Raw genomic sequence first — 25,425 nt, forward strand, 5'->3', positions numbered from 1 at the left:
AACTCATTCCAATACAATGTGGAAAACTGAACATGTGCTGCATTCAAGTGCAGTAAAACATGTAAAACTACTTTCTGAACAAGACTTCAAAATTTACAAAGGTTTCAGTTTCAGACTGAGCTGGGGAAGGAAGACAGAATTAGAGATACATTACTGAATGGGATCAGTATGGTCTGTTGTGAATGACCATTCATACTATTATAAAAAGGTAGCCAGTGTATATTGTGCACTAGGTGTAAACAAAATCTTTGATGATCCACAATAAATTTTCAATTAATGTGATTACACATTTCTTATGTGGCGGCTCTCGGAATCACACCCACACATACTAAACTAGTCACTGAAAGTTGCACAATTCAAAACATGAGCCTCCTTACAACTTTCCCTAACTATGGAAATACATGATAAGTGCTCACTTTTCTATTGCAGCACACCCAACATCAGAAACATGATTTTAAAAAAAAAATTATAACAGCATACCTGATTTACATGATACCTGCATGCTTTAGAACAATACCATGTTACAAATAAAGTGGATTAATTTTGGAACGGGGTCAAAAACCAGAATAGTTAATTCCAATTCACTGTATTAGTTGAATCTATGACATTAAAACAGGTTCTTAGAAGAGAGTGCATGCATGCTAACTTTGGCAAAAACATTTTTGATATACCTTTATTTTAAAATGGGTTTTTCCACATTCATTCTCTATGATATACGCAGGTAGCATTCTAGCCGTAATATCTTCTTTGCATGCTTTGTAAACAGTACAGAACACCTCTTTGCTACAAAAATGAAAACCCCTCTTTAAAAGGTCCGTTCAATTATCAAATTAAGATATTCTCCTAGTATGAGAATCCAAACTCCGCCCCCCCCCCACCCCAGTTTATCAAATGAAAAGCCAACGTGCATTCTGGTCAAGTGAAGAAATTTTACTAGTTGGCATAGTCAAAAATATTCGTAAAAAGAAAAACAGTTGTGCTAGCTGACACACAGGAGCATGCACACCAACAGGGATGACGGAAATATATTTAAACAAAGACTGGCAATATATAATAATGAAAAAAAATCAGCTTAATAATGTTTGGAAATAATTAGCATTAAGCATATGGAGTCAGCAATGATCACTGGATAGCTAGTCTCAGTAAGCATACTGGAAAAAATATGAATTAGATAGAACCAGATCAAAACATTATCAGAACTCTTCAATGGCGCTGAGGTTTACCAGTAGTATTATTTCTCTAACCAACTTTGGGCAATTGCTTAAGTTAATGCTTCCATCATAGCATTACAATATCTGTAGTACTTTGCAAAACAGTGAGCACAAATTGTCATCTAAATAAAATGAACTGAAATATATTTATTCCTATTTAATAAGGGTAGTTAAACATTTATTCAGTTAGAACAGAATATGCAATGGCTCTTTGGGAGACAGTGATACGAACACATAAAAATAGCAACCTTCACAAGCAAGAAATATGAAAGTCATGCTATATTTTGATTACTACCAAGTATGTGAGAACTGTCACATTGAATGCTTGAAACTAAAGCCAAGTATTTAAAAAATTAACTACAGATGGACAACTGCAGTAAATGAACTTTTCTTGATTTATCCCAGGAACATACCAAGATATTTTGCTTCTACACAAACGAATGTGTTAGGGAAACTACTGGAAAAAATTACGAGGAACAGAATTAATCAAGGAAGTCAGTATGGCTTTGTAAGAAGATCATGTCTAACAGTTTGATTGAATTTTGCAAGGTTACTAGGCACGTAGATGAGGGTAGTGTAGTTGGTGTAGTCTGCATGGACTTTAATAAGGCTCATAGCTGGCTGCTAAGAAGCTACGGGTCCTTGGGGGATCAAAGCAAATGGTCGAATTTTTGATCTAAAGCTGACTTAATGGCAGGAAGCAGACGGCAATGGTTGAATGGTATTGTGCGACTGGAAGCCTACATCTAGTGGTTAGGTCCTTTGCTTTTTAGTACATTAATGATCTAGACATTAATGTAGGAGGTAGGACCAGTAAGTTTGCAGGTGACATGAAAATTGACAGTTGATAAATAACAAGGAGAAAAGACAGACTATGGGACAAGATAGGTGGGCTGGTCAGATGGATTGAACAGTGACAAATAGAATTTAATGCTGAAAGGTAGGGAGTTTTGGGAAGACTAAGGCAGCAAAGTAGTACCTTAGGAAGTGCAGAGGATCAGAGGTACTTCACTGTATATGTGCATAGGTCCTTGAAGGCAGGGCAGGTGAATTAGAAGGAATATGGGATACTTGCCTTTATTAGGCAAGTCATGGAGTTTATGACGTGAAGCTGGAAAAGCACAGGTCAGACAGCATTTGAGGAGCAGGAAAGTCAAAGGGTTTCAGCCCAAAACATTAACTTTCCTGTTCCTCAGATGCTGCCTGACCGGCTGTGCTTTTCCAGCTTCACATCTATTGACTCTGGCTTCCAGCACTGGCAGTCCTTACCGTCTCCAAGTTTATGATGGAGCTGTATATAGCGTTAATTAGGCCACGCCAGGAGTACTGTGGGGCTAGGTCACCATAGTATAGGAAGGATGTGACTGCATGAGAAAAAGAAATGCTGGGCTAGAGCAATTCAGTTAATGAAGAGACACTAGGATTACTTTCCTCAGAGCAGAGAAGTCTGAGTTGGGAGGAAATCCAAATGAAGTGTACATAGTTGAGGGGCAAAGACAGGATAGATAGATATTCTTCCTCTTAGTAGAGAGGTCAATAACGGGGGTGGGGGGGGGCACAGTTTTAAGCTAAGGAGCAGGATGTTTAGAGGGAATTTGAGGAAAATGTTCTCTACCCAGAGGGTTGTGGTTGTCTGGAACTCACTGCCCAAATGGGGGGTACAGGCAGGAACCTTCAAGGCATTTAAGCACTACTTGGTTAAGCACTCGAAATACCCAGCATACAAGGCTATAGGCCAAGTGCTAGAAAACAGGATTAGAATAGCTAGATATTTGATGATCACATAGACATGATGGACCAAAAGACTTCTTTCCAAGCTATAAAAATTATGAATATGACATACACAGAGGAACTAAAGACAACTTTGCAAATTGCAGAAAAGAGAATGTAACAGTATAAGATAAGTAGTACTTTAGCCAGTAAATGTGACAGCAGTCAAACACATACTGGTATAGGCAGCACAATTTTGTAAAACAAAGGAAGCATATCCTAAAATGGTTAAAAGGTAAATGAAGGGGGATTCAGTATCTCAGAGGATTCAAAAACAAAATTACTGAACTAATAAATTTTGAAAGCAGATTGTGTCATCAACTAGCTTACGAATGAAGACATTATAAAATGCAAAAATGTTTGCAATGACAAAAAGTGATTCTAATATGTGCAGTAAAAATGAAAGGATTTATACACGTCAATACAAATATACTTCTGTTGAATCTGAAATGATGGGCTCCCAGCTCAGGACTAGTAAAACAATAAACATTTCTACAGTGCCACTGCTAACTTCAATGTCTAAACACTCTGCAGCTAATGAATGACTTCTATAACATCAAAGGACACAGGACAGTGCAGGAAAATGGCAGTAAGGTAGATGATCAGCTATATTCTAGAACGGTGGAGCAGGCTTAAGAGGTTGTATGGCTTTCTCCTGCTCCATGATCTGATGTGTAGTAACTGGTATAAAAGTAGGAAACATAACAGTCAACAAGCACAGTGGGGTCCTGCAGACAGCAGTAAGAAAACAACTCAATCTGAGGATGAACCATGTCCAGGAGAAATCCCTACTTTCACTCAAACGTAACAGTACTACCAGAGTCAAGGCTGACGCTTAAAGCAAAGATGGTTGGCATTGACCATCCCAGATCAATAGGAAATGGAATTTGTTGCTAATAAGTGTCAATGAAGGAAACAAACTTGTATCCAGGAATAGGTTGTGTAAACACTGACTAAATATGAAAACTTATATAAAGGGCAAGTTAAAAATAGTTTAGGTTACATTACATTAGAATGGTACTAGAACCGGAACAGGTAGTGTGGATTAAGTGATTCCATGTGCCAACTGTTTGTTTCTATTTGCTGCTTATGAAAATAATTCAGTTTGTGACATGACCTGAGACATTTAACTTTATAACATTACAATCAATCTTACCTCTATTACAAAATAACCTAATCTCTCAAGGCAATCAATTTCTCCTGTGAATATATATTGCTCACCATAAAGGTCACCAAGTAAAATTCAACTGAGTTCCAGGTTTTATAATATTTTACATTTACAATTTCTAAATAAACTAATTTTGAAAACCAAACATACTATAAACTGATATTTTAAACCTGGGTCACAGCTTGAATGGTGTATGTTATGATCTTAAATAACAATGCATTGTTAAATTCCCACAAGGAGCAATGGTAAATCTTATTTTACTGGACGAGGACACGGTTAACCGTGCGGGGGTGGAAGTCAAAATTATATATTAGATTCAATCAGTTGGTACACTGTCGTGCTTCCTTTGCTTTTCGGTCCCCAGACCGAGTCAAGAATCACCGACATGTCGGGCTCACAATTCAGTTATCACTTCTCCCAAAACCTTCAAACATAAACCGGGGATGTGTATGTGCCCTTAAACAATATGGAGGCATTGCCGCCTGCATGGCCCGCCAAAGCGCGCACTATTGTCATTCAGTGGCTGCTCCCCGCATACTTCTCACAACCTTTACAGTTAAACCGTTGAGGTACACCGGTTTTTAAAACAAAAATCAAAATCGCAAAGGGCATCGACAAAATAAAAGCGAGAGGAAAGAGAACAAGAGGCCGCCATTTCGCAGCTCCGACCCCCTCTCTGCTGAAGAGGCTGGCGTGCCACCATCACGCAGATGGCAGCTTCCGCACCTTTCGGAATTGTACAAACAGCATCCGATTTGAAGGGGGCGCCTGGGGATCAGACGCTTGCCTGTTTTGATGGGTTTACTTTCCGTTTGGATTTTCCTTCAGTGCTAAAGGGGGGGGATCCTCACCTCCACCGCACCGGTTGTATCGGGACATAATAACACACTCACTCTTCCCTCCGCCCGTTCTCCATTAACTGAGAGCGAAGCGCGCCCCGCCTCTGTCACTTGCGCATGTGCGCCTAGAACATAGTCACATACGGGCACTCCATAGAATGCAGCGCGAGCGGGCTGAAAGGATTGGAACGGATGACAGTTGGGAATCGAGATCACGTGCGCAGTACGCGCCGAATCTTGGTCGTATCATACATTCTGTGGGATCCATATTGATCACTGTTCTCCTTTGAATAATAACAGCTCCAAAATGGCTTCCAATACGCAAAGAAGCTGCAACGTCCGCATCCTAATTCGTTATTTACCTCGGACGGAGGAAGTAGGCGGAGTTGATATCGAGTATCGCCGAAGTCCCTTCGTGAGCAGGTCTGGAGCTTACTGCGTTTGTAATGCGTTTCGTTTCCTTACTCAAACTTGAATCTTTACCTTTTATCGGGTTCACATTATTTTGCAGCCCAGGATTAACTCTTGTAAGCACCAGAAAGTAAAAAAATCAAATGCTTCCTTTAAGTATAAGAAACGGAACAGAAACTTCCATTCATACAGCGTGATGTTGCACCTCTGAAATATCTCAAACGTTTTTTTCATTTCGAACATATGCTTTATTCATTAAAAATCTTTAGAGACACACATAGTCGCTATAGTGCGTTTAAGATGAACAACCCCAAGGAACCTCTTACTTTTACAAGACTATATTTACATACATTTAAGGCACCGGGAGGGTCTCATAACTGAATGGAACCCCATTTAACTTTGACAGAAGGACCTTAAATGGTGATTTTTGCGCACTGTGCCTTGGTGGCAGCTACCGTAAGCTTTAGAGCATCCCTCAGCACGTAGTCCTGGACCTTGGAATGTGCCAGTCTACAACACACTGAGGGCAGAGTCCTTGTATATTTAAGCTGAGATAGATTCTGGAATGTGCAAGTCTGCGACACTCATTTGGGTCAACTTCTTGCTCTGTAAGAACGAGTTTCGGGCAAACCAAAAAGTGTCTTTCACAGAGTTGATGGTTCTTCAGGTGCCGTAGATATTTGTCTTGGTAAGCGTCCCAGGGAACAGACTGCAGAGCATGGAGTGCTGCATCTTGGATCATTTCAGGACGAACCTTGACAAAAGCCACCACATTCCTCTCCAGACTTTCATAGATTCATAGAATCCTTACTGGAGATGTGTGACAGTCCCTACTCCTCTGCAGCCACTTCGAGGGCAGCGTGCAGAGTCTGAGTGTACATGAAGGATCTCACAGGTGTTGCCCTTCTCACCACCAACTGTACGATATCTTGGTGCTTGTTGGAAAGTCCTCAAACTGTTTCACTAAGTTATTGTTAGCTATTTTAGACATGGCAAGATCCCATATGTGACAATGAGCTGGATGAATGGTCAGTTAATCCACTTTCTGTTAGTAGTGACTAGTAGAGAATGGAACTAAACTCCAGAAATGTTTAGAAAAAACACAATTTTAACATCTTTTCCAAAGAAAGCACTTCAGGCAATGCACGACCCCCTCAGTCACTGGGGTTTAGTCTAGACTCTAGCTATTTTCGATTGAACAAAAATAGATGATACAAAATTGCTCAGGTGTTATTAATTAGAAATAACTCTACAGGTGGGAGATCACTTATAGTATTCTGCAGACATGACAAAAAAACAGAGAATTTGCCAGTATATGAAACTGACAGCAATTTCAGATACCTGCACAGAATAACCTGGAGGTTGCTATCAGTGGATCTGCGCTCCTCCATTGGATGCATTGTAGAGGCAGTTTCAATCGAAATCATGATTTTTTTTTAAAGTCACTTCTGGGCTGTTGTCTCCCTACAAAATCTGTTGAGAAAATTACACTTGCCCAAAGCTTCAGCAGCATGTCTCAAGTTATGTACCACCAAGCAACCAACTTTTAATAGACTTAAGATGTAAGTGACAAGAAACTGACATCTTGTCAGAGATGGCAACTTTCTGTACTTGTTGTTCATGAATAATGCGTTGACAGACCAGCATTTGTTGCTCATACATAATTGTCCTTGAAAGACAATTGTTTTTGGACAAGCTTAGCTCAAAAGACAAAACGAATCATAGTATGGGAACAGAATAACATGAAGGGCACATTCCCTTCCCTGAAGGCAATTAATGAGTCACTAAATTGTTCATTTTGATAGGGAGAACAAAAGAACAGAGTATTATTTAAATGGAGAGAAACTGCAGAAAGTTACAACATTGAGGGACTTGGGGGTACTTGTGTACAAAACACATGAAGCTTGCATACAGGTGCAGCATGTCGTCATGAAAGCTGTTGGTACATTGGCTCTTATTTCAAGAGGTTTGGAATGTAAGATAGGGTAGTTTTACTGCAACTGTACAAGGTGCATGTGAGACCACATCTGGAGTATTGTGTGCAGTTTTGGTCTCATTATTTATGAAAAGATATAATTTTATTGGAGGAAGCTCATATAAGGTTCCTTAAGATGATCCTGACTACCAAGGGATTGTCTTATGAATAAAGGCTGAAAAGATTGAGACTCTACTCATTGGAGTTATAGGATTCTTAAGGGGTTTACACAGTGAATGCTGGGAGGATGTTTCCTGTCATGGGAGAGTCTAGGACCAGAGGGCATAGTCTCAAAATAAAACGATGCTAGTTTAAGGCTGAGTCGGGAGGGAATTTCTTCTCCTAGAGGGTTGAGAGTCTTTGGAACTACTTGCCACAGAGAGCTGTGAGGGCAGAGTCCTTCTGTATGATAAACTGAGATAGACTTTTGATTAGCAGGGGAATCAAGGGTTATGGAGAAAGCACAAGTGGACTTGCAGAATGTCAGATCATCTATGGTTCTATTGAATGGCAAGCAGGCTCGAGGGGCCGAATGGTCTACTCTTGTTCCTATTTCTTATAAGGTTTCTGTAACAATTTAGAGTGCCACTGCTCAATATATTTGATACCAGCAAAAAAAGACATTTATTTATTCTATTTCACAGTTTGGTTTGGGTTACTGGCCTGATATAATAACTACCAGTGTTCTTGGGTCTCGGTTTTATGAACAAACTGAAAATTGATACTACCAATAAAGTATTCTGTCTATACGCTCAAACGTCAGCCAAGATTATATGATTAAATCCTAAAAGTGGCTTAAACCCATGCTATGATTCAGTGGTAATAGTGCTACTGCTGACTCAAACTCAAACCGTAATGGAGGTGGGGTTGTGGAAAGTACAGGCGGAAGCTTGGACTTCATGTTATACTGGTAGTTTTTAAAAGTCAGTATACTATACATTATAGCACAAGATAGTTTTGGGAGAGGGTGATCCCAGGATTATTCACTTTCTCCAGGGAAGGTTGACTTTTGACACTTCATTTAATGCGTTTTTCAAAATTTTATAATGAAGCATGTGTATTTTATGTTGGCTTACGATGAAACAGACTAATGAAAAAGCCAATGCTTCTGCATAGATGCTTAAAGACAATTTTGGTAATTCAAGTTCACATTACTTGTAGGTAATGAACTAGAAGCTCTTAAGAACCTTTTGTGATAAATCCATTTTTTTTTCAGTATTAACCCTGCATTAGACCCATGAAATTACAGTTGTTTCTTTTTAATGCAAAGATAAAGCACAACAATCACATCCAGTAACACTGCCCAATTGCACTCGTTCATAGAAATCTTTTTGTTTGAAACGTGCAAATAATTTTGAACTGAAACTTGAACTATAACTTCACATCAGGAAACTAGCATGGTTTAAATGCCCAGATTGTGGACTGTGCCCAAAGTAAAAACTCCACCTCAAAAGTCTCTGATTTGTTTGTTGCTTCATGTGGGAGAATGTACATTTCTGAGCTTTGCCAAAAACCGTAATGGTGAATCATGTACATTTCCCAAAGTTATGACAGTAATTACACTTCAGAAGTAATTGATTAGCTGTGAATTGCATCAGGACAGAATGAAGATGAAATAATAGTTCCTTCCTACATAGTGATAAAGTAAGTAACAAACTATTTTAATTTTCTTTCTGGTGTCATAAAACAATTTGACCAAAAATATTGTTGCCAATGTTAGTACAATATTCCTATCTCCACTTTTTAAATTACTATCTTATCTGCCTGACTGGCAAATAAAACCATGTTAAAGGAACATATCAAGTGTTCATCCACTGATGTTGACAACATTAATTTCAGGATTTTCATCTCAAAATACATCAATGATAGAATAGTAAAAAAGATAGTTCTGCATTATGACAATTGTCATGTTACCTTATAATCTTCACCACAAAGTCCTTGCCAGTATTGTTTAAGTATTATGTGATTTTCCATTTCTTGCTTATGCCCTGAATGGGTGGATTTCTTCTGATTTGATATCAGTGGAAGAGCATGTAAATGATTACTAGTTCATTATTGCTCATTTTGTACTGCTGCCTCATTTAAATTTCACCCCCAATGCGCATCAGCTCTGAATTGCAAAAGTCAGATTATATGATGAAGAGAGAAAGGAGAGAAATGAATAAGCCATGTATTGGAGCTGAATGTTGCTTCATGACTAGGGCATCTTGTAATATTACATTTTGCTAAGTTTTGTTGCAGTAAGATTTTCTTATTATTACATTTCTATTTGTGGGACCATGCTATGCACAAATTGGTTGCCATTTTGCATTACAATCGTGAAACACTTCAAAAATACTTGATTATCTGAAAACTATTTCTGACATCCTGTGGTCATGAAATGTGCTCTGCAGGTACAAGCCTCCCTTTTACCTCTTTTTAGTTAAGATGACACTTTGGAGTTCAGGATGATTAATATATTTTATGTCTTTTTTTCTAGATGAGTAAAGAACGACAAAGCCAACATTTACCCATTTGAATACTGAATGTGGAAATTAAAGTGGAATTATTCCAATATTATAACAGTTTGAAATGGACCAGCCAGCCTAGTATAAGTTAAATTGTTACCATAAAATAAAGGGATCCAGGAAATTAATAATTTCTTGAACACAAGAGCGTAAGGAACAGGAGTAGGTCATTCAACACATAAACCCTGCTCTGCTATTCAAGAGGATCATGTCTGATCTGATTGTGCCCTTACATCCACTTTACTCTGTGCTCCCAATAACCTTCAACATTCTTGCAGATAAAAAAAATCTCACTCAGCTTTGAATGCATTCATTGATCCAGCCTCAAATGCTGTCAATGGAAACAAATTCCAAAGATCAACAATCCTCTCAGACAAAAAAAATTCTTCCTGATTTCAGATTTAACTGAGAGACCACCCATTTTCCACACATGGGAAAGTATCCTCTCACTATCTACTTGTCAAGTTCTCTCAAAATCTTTTGTATTTCATTAGGATCACCTCTCATTCTTGTAAATGAGTATAGACTTATAGATGTTTACAGCATTGAAGGGCCCAGCATATATTTGCCTTGTAAACAAGTCTTCCTTAACCTAGGAATCCGTCTAGTAAATCTACATTGAACTGCTTCTAAGACAAGTATATCCTTCCTTATGTAAAGAACTCAAAACTAAGTACATCCTTACAATTCCCTGTTGGTTGTCCCAAGACTTATTTTTATACTCCATCTTCTTGCAAAAAGGTCCAACATTCTGTTTACCTCTCTAATTACATGCTGTACCTGCAAGCTAACTTGTGATTTTTGTTCTCGTGAACACCCACGTCCTTCTGCACTATGACAAAAAAGTTGATCGATACTAGGAATTGATCTCCACATAGAATGGTGCAGATTGAAACCTTCACTTTAAGTGACAGTTAGATGCATCAAATGGAGAAATATGTGATCGTTTTGGATGAATAAATTTTGACTGAATGGTATTTCTCACCTATAAATACGTTGTGATCTAATGAGCAGCAGTGCTTGAACTGTTTATATAGTGCATCTTTTCAAATTCCTTGAATAAAGCTTTTCTGTAACAAAATCATCTCCAGAAATCTCTGTTGGAATTAGTTTAACTCAGAGTTCACTTTATAAGTGTCCTTTTGCAGTGTTTCAATATGTGTTCGTTGAATATGTATTGCCATAGTTACATGGATGCAAAGAAAAGGACCAATGAAATAATTCTACATCTCCTCCACCAGGTGGCGTTTAAAGGCCTGAGTAATAAGGCCTTAAACCTACTAAATAGGAAAACGAAGGAGTCAAAACAGTTTCACTCGATCCGCACTTTTCTGCTAATCTGTATGGTTAATTGGGGTCATTTACAAACTGAGAATTGCTCTGTTATCGCGAGGCTGATGAATTTCAGAAGCTAATCGTCTTCCTTTCTTGAGCAGAGATTTACTGCTACAACTAAAACAGGAGGAAAAGTTTTTTTTCATTAACATTTGATTTTGATTTAACGAGCAAGAAGAATTTGGGAGAACAGTGAGAGATTTCGCTTTGGAGTTATCTTTTCTGCAACAGGTTGTCACTTCTTGTGCTTTTTTTAATTCCTCAAAATACTCCAGACAAAAGCTGTATTAACAGTTCAAGAAATCTGTCTGTTAAAGCTGCAGTATTAATCCAGTACTGTTTGTGAGAAAATATTTGGCATTGAATATTTTAAAAATGGGGAAATTCCTGTCAAAGATTTTTGGAAACAAAGAAATGCGAATTCTGATGCTTGGCCTGGATGCAGCTGGAAAGACTACAGTACTATATAAACTCAAATTGGGACAGCCTGTCAGTACAACTCCAACTGTAGGCTTTAATGTGGAGACTGTGACTTACAAAAATGTTCGGTTCAACGTCTGGGATGTAGGTGGTCAGGATAAGATCAGACCTCTTTGGAGGCACTATTATACAGGGACCCAGGGATTGATTTTTGTGGTGGACTGTGCTGACAGAGACCGCATTAATGAAGCCAGGCAAGAGCTTTATCGCATCATAAATGACAGAGAAATGCGCAATGCTATTATTCTGATCTTTGCAAACAAGCAAGACCTGCCTAATGCCATGAAACCCATTGAGCTCCAGGAGAAACTGGGTCTGAATAGAATTCAAGATCGCAACTGGTATGTTCAGCCTTCTTCAGCAACCACTGGAGATGGACTGTATGAAGGGCTAACTTGGCTGACTTCTAATTACAAAACATCTTGAGAACAAAATTAAAACTTCAGAGATGCTGTGTATGAACTCTATACTCGTTTTACTTTGCAACAGAGTGGAACTGATTCAAAGAAAAGTTGCTTTTAACAATATAGGAGGAATGGCTATACCAATATAAGAGCAACTTGGCACTTGGTAAAGATTTGCTTATAGCAACATTATTATCACAGTTAGCTTTTATTATATGGTAGCTTTGAAGTGTCAGATTGACTAAAGGTCAGATTTTTGTTTTCAGTGTTGATCTATTAGCAGAATCTGTATTGATACCTGGCAGTTCGGTGACAGTGTGTGTGCTACATTTAATGGATAATCTGTAAGAAAAAGTATTAAATTTACATTAGAAGACTGTTAGTGTTTATAAAGAACTTTAGAAGTTTGCAAAAATGCAACAATATACAGTTGTTTTTATTCTCCAATATTGGTGAACATTTAAGCATCATATGTGCTAAATGTTTACTTCAGTAATAATATACTACAGTAACAAATATCATGTTTATTTTGGAATGCATGAAAATCCTTAAAGCTACATTACAAAAAAATTTTCAGGTTTTGAAATGCAGATTTAATATCATTGGTTTCTGAGAATGAAAGAAGTACAAGTCCTTATAAAGTAAACGTTAGAAGTTTACTGACACTGGTATGGAAACAGAAACAATATGCTGTGGTAATATTACTGTTTTACTATACTTAAAAGTGTGAAACATCAAAGAAATATTAGAGTGGATATATTTATTTTGATAATTTGTTCATGAATATTCTCTGTGATTCATAAAATAACGTGAAATCCTATCAGGAATAAAGTGGGAGATTGCACAATTGGAAACAAAATTAATGTACCTCATGACTGAAACTCGTCTATCACTGAGTTGCCTCACAATTGATTGTGTGAACAGTACATTTGATACCATCAATAGAGAATGGACTTGAGCAATTACTGAGTCTGAATGCAAGTCGTTATAAGAACGAAAGGAAACACTGGAATTTAACCAGATTCTGTTACAAAATTGAGAATTTGGATTTATCTAGAACTTTTGTGCATGGCTTATGAATGAAATTTTTGTGTGCTTTAAACTCAGCTGAGCTGCATTTTTCTATTTTAGTAATGGCACAACAACCTCATTTTTCATTGTATCACATTTGTTTGTTTCAAATTTGAGTTTGACTTATGCATTGTTAACTGTTGCCATGAAACAGCTGAATGACCACACTGTAATTTATTTATTGACTACAAGAAATATTAGTTACAGGAGACCTTTAGTACCGGTGCTTCACAAAATACTTTGCTCTATTTATATAAAGTATTATTTTTGTTTTAGCATTTGAACATTAATTCAAAGTTACATATGGTGACAAATGCAGGATCAATATCCAACTCTACTAAGCTCCTAATTTCAGCTTTGTCACCATAGGAAGGCACTACAAAGAAGGCAAAAACTGTTGGAAAATTAAAAGAAGCGTTGTGCCTTTGTAGCTCTTGCTAGCCTCTTGGCAGTTGACTCAGAGGTAAATGAGCTTCTAAAAAACTGGAAGTAAATCTTCCACCTGCCATTACAGTGCCAAGTACTGCAAGTTAGAGAGCAGGGAGGGAGAAAATTAATTATGCGTTTTGAAAAATAAAGCTTTGATACATTTTTATCGTACATTCTCGTTGGCTAGCTATCAAAGTACAATTGTTTCCATTTGCAAGTAGATTTTGAGATGTCAGATCAAATCTGGAATTTCTTTGGACCAATTTTGTCTTGAAATCTTAATTATAAGTTATTGGTTCTTTTACATTTTTTTAGGCAAAGACCCTGAATCTTTTGATAAACAATATAATGCTACCCAATAACATGGATCATAAATCCACTGAACTAAAAACAGAAAATGCTGGAAATACTGTAGTCAGTCAGGTAGTATTTGACGACAGAGAAGCAGAGTTAACATTTCGGGTTGATCACCATTTCACAAATTTAACAGCTTCCAAGAAAATTCAAATAAGGGTCTAAAAGGAAGAAAAGGAGGGGGAAGAGGGCTCTGCAGTGATGGTGATAGGGGATATATTCAAAGGTAAGGAAGGTCTCTGTTGGAATGGTGGGGTAAGAATGATTAAATAAGACCATAAGAAGTAGGAACAGGAGTAGGCAGTTTGGTCCTTTGAGCATGCTCTGCTATTCAATAAGATCATGACTGAATTCAACACTCACGTACACCTTCCTACCATTTCCCCTCAAAAGATCAAAGGAATGATGGCAATAGTGCAAGTAAATAATCAAAACATTGATCAGGAGTAATTGTAAATGGTAACAGCAGAAACATTATCAGCCCCTGCTGTCTGTAGAGATATGATGGCAGAAGTTGTGATTTAAAGTTACTGAAATCAGTGTTGAGTCTAGAGGGTTGCAAAGTGCTCAGTCATGGATGAGATACTGTTCCTTTTCTTTTCATTGGAATGTCTAAGAGTCTGTCTCAATTATAACAGCTTAGGGACCAAGGACAGAGAGGTCAGAGTAGGAGTGAAGTTATCAATAATACGTCTGTGCACTATTTGCAATTAGAGTCATTGTGGTCAGATTGATAACCAGTGCTGATAATTGATTTTTTAAGTGCTTGTTTAAAACAAATTAAGAATAAGTTATTAGCAGGAAGGATGGACTTGGAAATATTGTAAATTCTTAGCTTCAATTGGGAAATCATGGCACATTAGGAATATTTTATTTTTGAGCAAGAGTGGTGATATGACTAATGCATTGATGAATGTTTGATGCTAAACAGAAGTAAATGAGTTTCCTCAAGATAATTATAGTTAGAGCACCTAGATAGGCACTAAATAGAGGTTGCTTACCTGACAAGAATTCCAACTGGAACAATTTTAATTCAAATTAATATGGTCCAGAAACAGATTGTTCCTCTATTTTCTTAAACAAAAAGTGAAATTTGCTGTGGATAGGAAAGCTTCAGCATCTTTAGCAGAAACAATATATTCAACATACAGATTATAATAAAAGGCAAAATTCTAGATTCATAAAAGTTTCATTTATTTGACATTTTAACATTTTCCCCTATGATAATTTCCCATTATTTGTGTATCTAATATTGAGAATTTTCACAGCAGAATTTAGAAGAGGTCTCTTAATGTTTATTTAGCCACATGAGGTTTTATTAGCATTTTTGTACCAAAATAGCCTATGATTCATTCTGGGTGTTTCTGGCAAACTAGGTTAGGATTTGGCCTTTCATTCTTGGACCTGAAATCAATTCCAGCCCAGACTAATGGCAAATATCTCTCCTGACAACTAGCTGTAAACTGAATTCTATGAAATGAATTTGGAGTGGTCTCAGTCCAATTTTAGAGATAGAAGCTATAAAAATATCACACTGATACGAATGGTATGTTTTACTGAGGTCAGCAAAAGATAACTTGACCATGTTACCGTATTATATCTGGGATTATTTGCTAAAATTGGAGTCTGAAATACAAAATGCTCCATGTCCCAGCACCAATATTCTTCACTATGATGGCCACAAAATGCAAATAAAATTAATCTTTTTCATTAAAATATTCAAAGTAAATGTTACAACTGTGGCTCTTGTTGTTCTCAGTTTGCAGAGTAACTAATCTTCTAAATAACAAGAATATTTGAAAAGCTATATGATGAAAAAGGTCATTGCCACTTTTAAGGGATTTTTGGGCAGATCAAAAACAACAGTATTGGAAATACTAGTCACCATTTTTGCGAGCATGAAAAGTGCTTTAAGTTCAGATGTGACGTTTGTTTCAGTGTCAGACTTTATAATGTGATTTTAACGTTATTGTCTTCATATTTGTTTAAAGTTTTTTTGGTGAAATAATTAGCAGGGCTGACATTATTACATCTAATTGCATTTCCTCTGTTTACTTACCAAAGGAAATAATTACCATAGCAACAGTGATATTTTTGAAACTGCTATTCTGAAGATTTCTCTGTTATGTGTTGTTTAGACAGCAACCTTTTTGGTCAAGTTTAATCTGAAAATAGTGATCTGTCCACGTATAATTTTATACATTAGGCCATCAGTAAATAGTTTAGTTTTTTTCTTTGAATAAATAATGATAAAATATAGTACAAAATAATAGTAAAACTGTGATTAAGGAAAACTCATAATTATTTTCCCTTTTGATGCCCCTCGGAAAAATTTGCTAGCTGTACTTGTATTGCATTAAGCCTTATCACCCAGAAGCTTCATGGTTATATTTCCAGTTTGTAAAATTAGCTGATGCAATATTTGTCATGCTAAATTGGGCTGTGACTCTGGGCTGCGGGTTTCAAATCAAAGTAAGGGATTGTTTTCTCATTGCTCGTTGAATTTCATGTATGTTCCATGTGTACAGATAATTATGAGGACTGTAAAACGTGGGAACACAACTGGACAATTCAGTGAGATCATGGCTGATCTGATGGTCTTCAACTTCAATTTCGTGCCTTTACCCTATAAGCTTTGATTCCCTTATTGTTGAAAAATCTGTCTGCTTCAGCCTTGAATATATTTAATGACCCAGCCTTGACAGTGACTACGGCAAAGAATTCCACAGATTCACTAGTTTTTGAGAGAAAACCCTCCTCTCTGCTTAAATGTGCAACCCCTTATCTTGGGATTATGTTGTCTGATCCTAGACTTTCCCATAAGGGGAAACCTTCACCTCTCCACTTCTATCCTGTCAAGTCCTCTAAGAATCTTGTGTTCAATGAGGCCACATCTCATGCTTCTAAATTCCAATGAGTACAGGCCCTCTTTACCCTCTTTATCAGTCAAGTGAACCTTCACTGGATTACTTCCAATGCCAGTATATCTTTCCTTTGATAAGGGACCCAAACTCTTCACGATATTCCAGCTGTGGTCTGACTAGTGCCTTATGTAAATATAGCAAAATGTCCCTATTTTTATACTCCATTCTCTGAAACAAAGGCCAACGTTTCATTTGCCTTTCCAAATAGCTGCTAAACTTGGATGCTAGCACTTTGTAATTCATGGATGAGGACTCCAAAAACCCTCTCTTCTGTAGCTTCCTGCAGTCTTTCTCCATTTAAGTAATATTCGGCTCCTCTATTCTCCCTGCCAAAGAACTTGACCTCATATTTTTCCACATTATATACCATCTATCAAGTTTTCCCCATCTATCTATATTCTTCTATATTGTCACCTTGCCTTCCTACCTATTTTGTGTCATCCACAAACCTGGCAGTAGTACATTCACTTTACTTATACAAGTCATTAATAAATATTGTAAATAATGGGGGCCCCAGTACAGATCCGTGTGGCACTCTACTCATTACGGGTTGCCATCCTGGAAATGCTTTTATCCCAACTTGTCTTCTACTAGTTACCAATTCTCTATTCATGCTAATATACTATCCCCAACATCTTTGGACCTTATCTAAATGAGTAGCCTTATCTAAATGAGTGGCTGCTTTCTGAAATTCCAAATATGTTACATTCGCAGCTTCCCCTTTATCCATCCTGTTTGTTACCTTCTCAAAGAACTCTCGTAAATTTATTAGACATGATTTCTTCTTTATGAAGCCAAACTGACTCTGCTTTATAACATTATGCCATTCTAAATTCTCTGCTCTAACATCCTTTCGAATAGATTCTAACATTTTCCAAATAACAGACGTTAAGCCAACTGGACTGTAGTTACCTGTTTATTGTCTCATTCCTTTTCAAGTAAAGGTGTTGCATTGGCAATTTTCCAATCCTCTGGGATTTCTCCAGAATCTAAGGATTCTTGTAGGATTATGACCAGTGAATCCACTACCTGTATAGCTGCAGGTAGTGAATGCACAGAGGGAGGTGATGGCCTTGTGGTATTATCACCGGACTGTTAATCCAGAGACCCAGATAACGTTCTGGGGACACAGGTTTGAATGCTGCCATGGCAGGATGGTAGAATTTGAATTCAGTAATTATCTGGAATTAAGAATCTGAGTCGATTGTCATAAAAAACCCATCTGGTTCACTAATGTCCGTGAGCGAAGGAAACTATCATCTTTACCTGGTCTAGCCTACATATGACTCCAGACCCACAGCAATGTGGTTGACTCTTAACTGCCCACTCATCCTGTGAATGAATTAAATAAGAACTTCCTTTAACTTCCTAGGATGCATCCCATCAGGTCTACAGGACTTAAAGGTTTTTAGACACTCAGTTTTCCTAGCATGTTTTCCCTAGTGATAGTTATTACGTTTATTTCCTCCCTTCCTTTGCCCCTTGTCATATAGTAATGACCAAGTGCTATTAATGTCTTCTACTTTGAAGACTGATGCAAAGAATTTATGGTTCCCCATTACTATTTCCCTTGCATTGTTCTCTAAAAGGCATACGTTGGTTTCTCTCATCCTTTTGGACATATTTAAAGATGCTCTTGTTTTTTGCAGTATTACTGGCAAGTTTCCCCTCAAAGTTTATCTCCTCTCTCTTTATTATTTTTGGTCGTCTTTAGTTGATTTTTAAAATATTCCACATCCTTAGCTAACAACTAATCTTTGCTACATTATAGGTTTCTTTTCTCTCTGTCTGATGCTATTCTTAAAGCCCTTGGTTAACCATGGTTGGTATATCCCCTTTCTAGAATCCTCCTTCCTCATTGGAATATGTCTTTGCTGTGAGCGTGATCTGTTTTCTTAATGTCTGCCATTGTTCCTCAACTGTCTTTGCTGCTCAACTCCTTTCCCAGTCCACTGCAACCAGCTCTGCAGCTATTCCTTTGTAATTAGCCTTATGTTAGCTTATCGCAGTTGTCTGCAACCTAAGTTCCTCCCTCTCAAACTGAATGCTAATTTCTACTGCGGTGTGGTCACTGTTTCTGACATAATTTGACATAATTTATTAAACCTGTCTCATTACACGTCACTAGATCCAAAATAACCTGATGCCTGGTTGGATTCACAACATTTTGCTCCTAGAAACTGTACAGAATACTCTATAAATTCTTCTCATGTCTTCAATCTGACTATCCCAATCTACATTAAAGTAATCCATAATTAATGTGCTTCCTTTGTTACATGTCCTTGCTATCTCCTGATTTATTCTGTGTCCCACCATATAGCTGCTGTTAGGAGTCCTGTAGATTACTCCTACCAATGTCTTATCTTCCTTTTTAACTTCTTACCTCCACCCATATGGATCCTACATCTTCTGATGCGAGATCATTTTCTATTATACTTATTCTATCCTGTACCAACAATGCTACCCCACCAATGTTTCTTTCCTGCTTGTCCTTTCAAAATTTTGCATAGCCCTGAATATTTAGTTCCCAGCTTTGATTTCCTTATAACCATGTCTCCATAATGGCTAGAAGCTCATAACCGTTAAACCTGTATTTGAGTCATTAGTTCATTTATTTTGTTCCAAAAACTATGATCATTAAAGTAGAGAACCATTAATTTTGACTTGTACCGACTTTTATTTTTCTCCCTTTGACCTAGTGTACTGTTGTTTTCCTATGTTTGCATACTCTGTCCCACTCAGAGTATCAAAATCAGCCTCAGTTATGATCCTCCTTTCAGTTGAATAGTTTATCCATACTCACTGCTCAGCTCATGCATGAAGAAGTATAATTTGAATAAGGTAAAAGTCAATGGTCTTCATCAATGTCAACTGTACTTGAGAATAAGGAAAAGAGAAAATCATGGGAAATAGCTGCAGCATATTTCAAATAACCTGCCTTTTTAAAAAAAAATTATAAACAAAATTTTCTAAAACAGGAATTATTGTGACTTTGGTCTTTGTTTCAGTTTCTGCAGTTCAGTTCTTTTTATTAAACTATTTTGTAACAAATGATGACATGATGGTGAAGTTATTAACATTGTTAAGATGCACAACCTGCTGTCTCGACTACTGAGGGAAAATCAAACAAAGATGCTGACTAGAGAAGGAATTTGTGGGATGTGTGGCAGTTTATGCTACAGAGCAATGACAGCCAAAAAAATTTAAACATGTAAATTAAACTGCAGATCTCACATTCCCCATGTTATTTGACCTTCCTGTCATACTACTGCCTCCGAGAACACATTTCCCAATGGTGCACAGTTCCTCTTGTACAGCGATCAGCATCTGAATTTGGCATGTGAAAGATTCCATTCCGTTTTTTTAATCCAATGACCATTTCTTGATCTTTTAGACTTTCAGTTATTCTAGTTGTCATTTCTCTGAAGCACAAACTGCTGCACACCCCACAAATTCCTTCTCTAGTGAGCGTCTTTGTTTAATTCTCCCTCTGTAGTAGAGACAGCAAGTTGTGTATGTTTCTAGAAATGTGAATTGTATTGCCAGAGACTCAAAACCCATCTTTCACTTCTGCTGTATTGTTTAAATCTGAGAGAATAAATCATCTTTAATGTCTTGTAATCTATCACCAACTCAAACTCAATGTTAAACAAATGTGCATAGAATCTTTCACATGCCGTGGTTGGTTCACTTGTCGAGCTGGTTCATTAGTTTGCAGACGTTTCATTACACTGCTGAGTAACATCATTAGTGCAGCCTCCGATGAAGCACTGTTGTGTTTTCCTGCTTGGTATTTATACTCAAGCATCTGTTGGATTTGATAACCTCATTTCTGTTTTCCTTTTGCAGTTGTGTATATATAGCATCTAGTTTTATGTGTTTGTTGATGGCCTTCTTGGTGGATGACCAGGCCTCTAGGAATTCCCGTGTTTTTCTCTGTTTGACCTGTCCTATGACCATGGTGTTGTCCCAGCAGATCTGGTAGTTCTTCCTATCTGTGTGAATGGAGATGAGTGAGTATTGGTTGTGTCTTTTTGTTGCTAGTTGGTGTTCATGCATTCTTGTGGCCAGTTTTATTCCTGTTTGTCATAGTCCTTGCATGGAACTTTGTTTATTAGATTGGTTCTGTCCATAATGGGTGAAGGGTCTTTGGTTCGAGTTAGCAGTTGGCATGGGGGGTTGATGTGGGTTTGCATGCTACTCTGATGCCCAATGGTCATAGGAGTCTTGTGGTCAGTTCAGATATATTCTTGATATATGGTAGCGTGATGAGTGTGTTAGGGCGTGCAGTATCTTCCTGTTGTTGTTCATTTGATAAGCATTGTTGGATCCAGTTGTTCGGGTATCCATTGTCGTTAAATACGTGGTGTTGGTACTGTTCTTTTTGGCGCAGTTCCGGGTTGCTAAGGTGTGTTGTCGCTCGCGTAAATAGTCTTTTCACGCAACTTCGTTTGTGGGTTTTGGGGTGGTTACTGTTGAAATTCAGCACTCGGTCAATGTGTGTGGCTTTTCTGTGTACCTTCATCAGGAATTCCCTGTTGGCCCTGCATTCTACCTTGACTTCCTGGAAAGGGAGCTGTTCATTCTTTTCTTCTTCCCTGGCAAATTTGATGCCAGAGGGAGTGTTGTTTATTAGTTGGTGTGTCTCCTCTAATTTGGTCTGTTTGATAATTACGAACGTATAGTCCATTTATCAGATCCACGGTCGGTGTTGGATTTGTGGAAGGGCCATGTTTGAGGCATTTGAAGAACACCTGGGCTGAATGGATTGAGTGGGGTGACCTGCTGATGAGGTGCTTTAGTCTTTGTTGTAAATCCTTGGCTAACCACATGTTTGTTTGGGACAACAGGGTCCTAGGACAGGCCAAACTGAGAGAAGCATTGGAATTCCTAGATGCCTGGTTCTCCACCAAGAAGGCAATCAGGAAAAAACATAGAATTCGAACCTATATATACACAGTTGTGAAGGAAAACCAGAAATGAGGTAATCAAATCCAACAGACGCTCGAATTCAAATACCAGGTAGGAAAACACGACAGCACTTCATCAGAGATTGCGCTGATGATGTTACTCAACAGAGTAATGAAATGTCTGCAGACTAACAAACCAGCTTGTTGGGGAACCAACCATAGCATCCACAACCCAAGCTACAAATCTACTCAAGAACCTTAGAGAATCTTTCATATGCCCAAACAAATCTTTGGTTCTCTTTATCCTGCTGAGAACGTTTCCTGTCGATGTGCGCACATTGCTGTAGTTGTCCAACCTTTGGCGTACGTTTGTCCCCAGCATTTGCTCCATATCTAGCTGGACAACATCCACTCAGGTTTTTATTGGTGCATTTGGTTCGTAAAATCCCAGGTTTGAGTAGTTGTCATGCTGTCGTCAAAACTTTGACAGTAGCTTCTTGTTCTTCATCAAATCTGAACCCAATCTTTCTGGTCAACTTCCTCAATAGACCAGTCAGGTTCACAAAATTTGGTATGTACCTTGAATGGCAGGTCACAAAACCTCGAAATGACCCACTTTGCTGGCATTTCATGGTTATGTGCCTCTGCTATTTCTTCTTCGTTTAGCAGAATTGATTCTGCCACTCTTGACTTTATGCCCCATGAATGTTAAGTCTATCGTGCATACAAGTCTGCATTTACCATGAGTCATAGAACCATTAGAACCCTACAGTGTGGAAACAGGCCATTCGGCCCAACGGGGTCCACACTGATCAAGCCTCCAAAGAGCATCCCATCCAGACCTATCCCAGTAACCCTGCATTTCCCAAGGCTAACCCACCTAGCCTGCACATCCCTGAACACTATGGGTAATTTAGCATGGCCAATGCATCTAATAGGCACATCTTTGGACTGTGGGAGGAAACCCGAGCACCCAGCGGAAATCCACGCAGACACGGGAAAATGTGCAAACTCCACAAGACAGTCACCTGAGGGTGGAATCGAATCATGGTCCCTGGCACTGTGCGGCAACAGTGCTAACCACTGAGCCACCGTACCGTTCTCAATAGGTTACCTGCCAGCTCCTTTCCTGCTGTTCAAAATCCAGTCAGAAACGCTGCCAGCATGATAACTTAGCAGAGCGTACCTGCCGTTCCCTAGCCGGGAATTGAACCTGTGCTGTGGCACCAAATCCTAACTACTGGACGACCAGGGAAGGTGCCAACCACCAGGGAATGATTTCTATGAGTTCTGTCAACTGCAATCTAACCAATACTAATCTCAACCTCTTCTCATTTTATTCACAGAACCAATAGAAAATATTGAGGTCATGAGGGATATTAGCTCTTGCTGGGATCTTTTGGATTTCATATTGGTAAAATCCCTGACGCCACACTGCTATTTGGAATCAATCTCTTGTATCAGTGAAGTCCACAAAAGTTACCATCATCCTCAAATCAGAATGAAGTTTCAGCTCATTGAGTTTCACTTTTTAAGTCTAATTTGGAAAATGCCTTGCTTGTTGACTACTGTTGACTTTATTTGTGATACAGTGATGTGCTCTGTCACATAGAGTCAGAATAGTGAGACATAACTTGTGCATTTCAGAATTATCAACAAGCTCCCTGGTGGAATGTCCCATTCTTCTACTTTGCACCAGTGTTTACTATTTGCTGTTATCACCTTTCCAGTCGACAATACTTTTAACTTTCTCATAACTGTTCTTGCAGATTTTGTACTTTGTCAAATAATGGTTTGCTCCTTACTCATGATTTTTCACTCTTCTGTGGGCTCAGTGTAGTCTGATTGGCTGGTGCAGGTTTACCCAAGTTAAGCTAATTCAGTTATTAGTGCAGAAATTAAATTTATCATACCAATTAGTAAAGTTGGATCATGTTATTCAGGGTGAGCTTGCCAGTTGGCTTAAAAAATTGACTTTACTATAGGAGACAGAGTGGTGATGGAGGGTTGTTTTTCAGACTGGAGGCCTGTCACCAGAAGAGTTCCATAAGTATTGTAACTGGGTCCACTTCTGTTTGTCATTTACAAAAATAATTTGCATAAGAATGTAGGAGGCATGGTTAATAAACTTGCAGATGTTACCAAAGTTGGTGGTATAGTGAACAGTGAAGAAGGTTATCTAAGATTACAAATAGATCTTGATGAGTTGGGTCAATGGACTAAGGAGTAGCAAATGGAGTTTAATTTGAATAAATGTGAGGTATTGCATTGCAGTGTTACAAACAAGAATAGAACTTGTACAGCTAACAGTAGGCCAGTGGTAGTGTTGTAGAACAGAGAGACCTAGAGGTTCAGGTGCATAATTCTTTGAAATTTCCAAGATAGGGATACATGGTGGCTAAGAAGACATTTAGCATGCTTGTCTTCATTGCTCAGAACTTTGAGTGTAGGAATTGGGACATAATGTTCAGATTGTACAGGACATTTGAGACCTCTTCTGGAGTACTGCCTGCAGTTCTGGTTGCCCTGTTATAGGAAGTATATTACTAAACTAGACAGGGTTCAGAAAAGATTTACCAGGACATTGCCGGAATGGAGGGTTTGAGATGTAAAAATAGACTGGATAGGCTGGGATCTTTTTCACTGGAATGTTGGAAGTTGAGGGCTGACCTTATTCAGGTTTATAAAAATCATGAGATACACAAATAAGGTGAATGACATGGGTGATTTCCCTAGCTGGGGAAGTTCAAAACTAGGGCACACATCTTTTAAGGTGAGTGGAGAAAGTTTTAAAATGGACATGAGAGGCAACATTTTTACACAGAGATTAGTGGAATGAACTTCCAGAGAAAGTGCTGGCGGCAAGTATGGTTACAATGTTTAAAAGACATTTGGATAAGTTCATGAATACGAAAGGTTGCAGAAATATGGGCCAAGCGCAGGCAGGTGGGACTGGTTAAGTTTGGGAACATGATCAGTGTAGACTGGTTGGCCCTAAGGGTCTGTTTCCATGCTGTATGACTCCATAAGATCCATAGCCATTGTACCATTGCATGTGTTATTCTGCCAGTGGGAATGGTTGATACAACTGGAGTTTCATATTTGACTAATCAAGATTTCACTGTGCCTCACACTTCTAATGAGTTGAGTTGCATTTGCTACAACCCACCTGACCAGTTCATGGTTTCTTCTTGTAGTCTACATCTTTCTTCCACAGTATCAATCACAGCCATTTTTTGTGTTATCTACAAACCTTCATTCATGTCATCCACATTTAAATCTAAACTATTGATAGACACGACATGTCCTTTACTTTTGGGCATGAGTGTTCAGCTGTTGGACTGCTGCCTTCTTGGCAAGTCTGGCACCCTCTTTGGAGAGAGAAACAGAGTTAATGTTTTGAGTTCAGTATGACTTCTTCAGAACTATCAATCTGCACCTGGTCAGCAAAATATTCCACGATCCATACATTTTGAAGAAAAAAAGCTCTGAAATAGTTGAGCACATTCAGAACTTTGGTTGCTACTTCTCTCAAAAATCCAACACTGATAAGGAGATCCAGCACAGAAAAGCTTTGTTATTGCAGCTTTCTACAATCACCTTTTGACACAGAGACCTCCACAAGTGAACAAACATT

General features: G+C 38.2%; 2 protein-coding genes across 4 annotated transcripts in view; one reads left to right on the forward strand and one right to left on the reverse strand.

Moving 5' to 3' along the window:
- The window catches only part of LOC125454825 (serine/arginine-rich splicing factor 7-like), a 30,941-nt gene extending 25,824 nt beyond the window's left edge, over positions 1-5,117 (reverse strand). The window contains exon 1 of the mRNA XM_048536051.2: positions 5,001-5,117. Coding sequence (XP_048392008.1) covers positions 5,001-5,028 — 28 coding nt within the window. The 5' untranslated portion in view covers positions 5,029-5,117. The remainder of the gene's footprint in view (positions 1-5,000) is intronic.
- A 28-nt stretch (positions 5,118-5,145) lies between these two features.
- On the forward strand, positions 5,146-19,974 carry LOC125454826 (ADP-ribosylation factor 6-like). 3 transcript variants are annotated; one of them, XM_048536053.2, is made up of 3 exons: positions 5,146-5,204; positions 5,289-5,411; positions 9,854-19,974. In XM_048536053.2, exon 3 carries the CDS (start codon positions 11,592-11,594, stop codon positions 12,120-12,122), a length of 531 nt encoding a protein of 176 aa, XP_048392010.1. In that variant the 5' UTR covers positions 5,146-5,204; positions 5,289-5,411; positions 9,854-11,591; the 3' UTR covers positions 12,123-19,974. The 3 variants fall into 3 exon arrangements, with proteins under 3 accessions (XP_048392010.1, XP_048392009.1, XP_048392011.1); XM_048536052.2 differs by having other exon boundaries at positions 5,156-5,411; XM_048536054.2 differs by having other exon boundaries at positions 5,156-5,411; positions 11,123-19,974.
- Positions 19,975-25,425: the final 5,451 nt, after the last annotated feature.

The sequence above is a fragment of the Stegostoma tigrinum genome, chromosome 9, assembly GCF_030684315.1.
Source record: "Stegostoma tigrinum isolate sSteTig4 chromosome 9, sSteTig4.hap1, whole genome shotgun sequence".
Classification (NCBI taxonomy): Eukaryota; Metazoa; Chordata; class Chondrichthyes; order Orectolobiformes; family Stegostomatidae; genus Stegostoma; species Stegostoma tigrinum.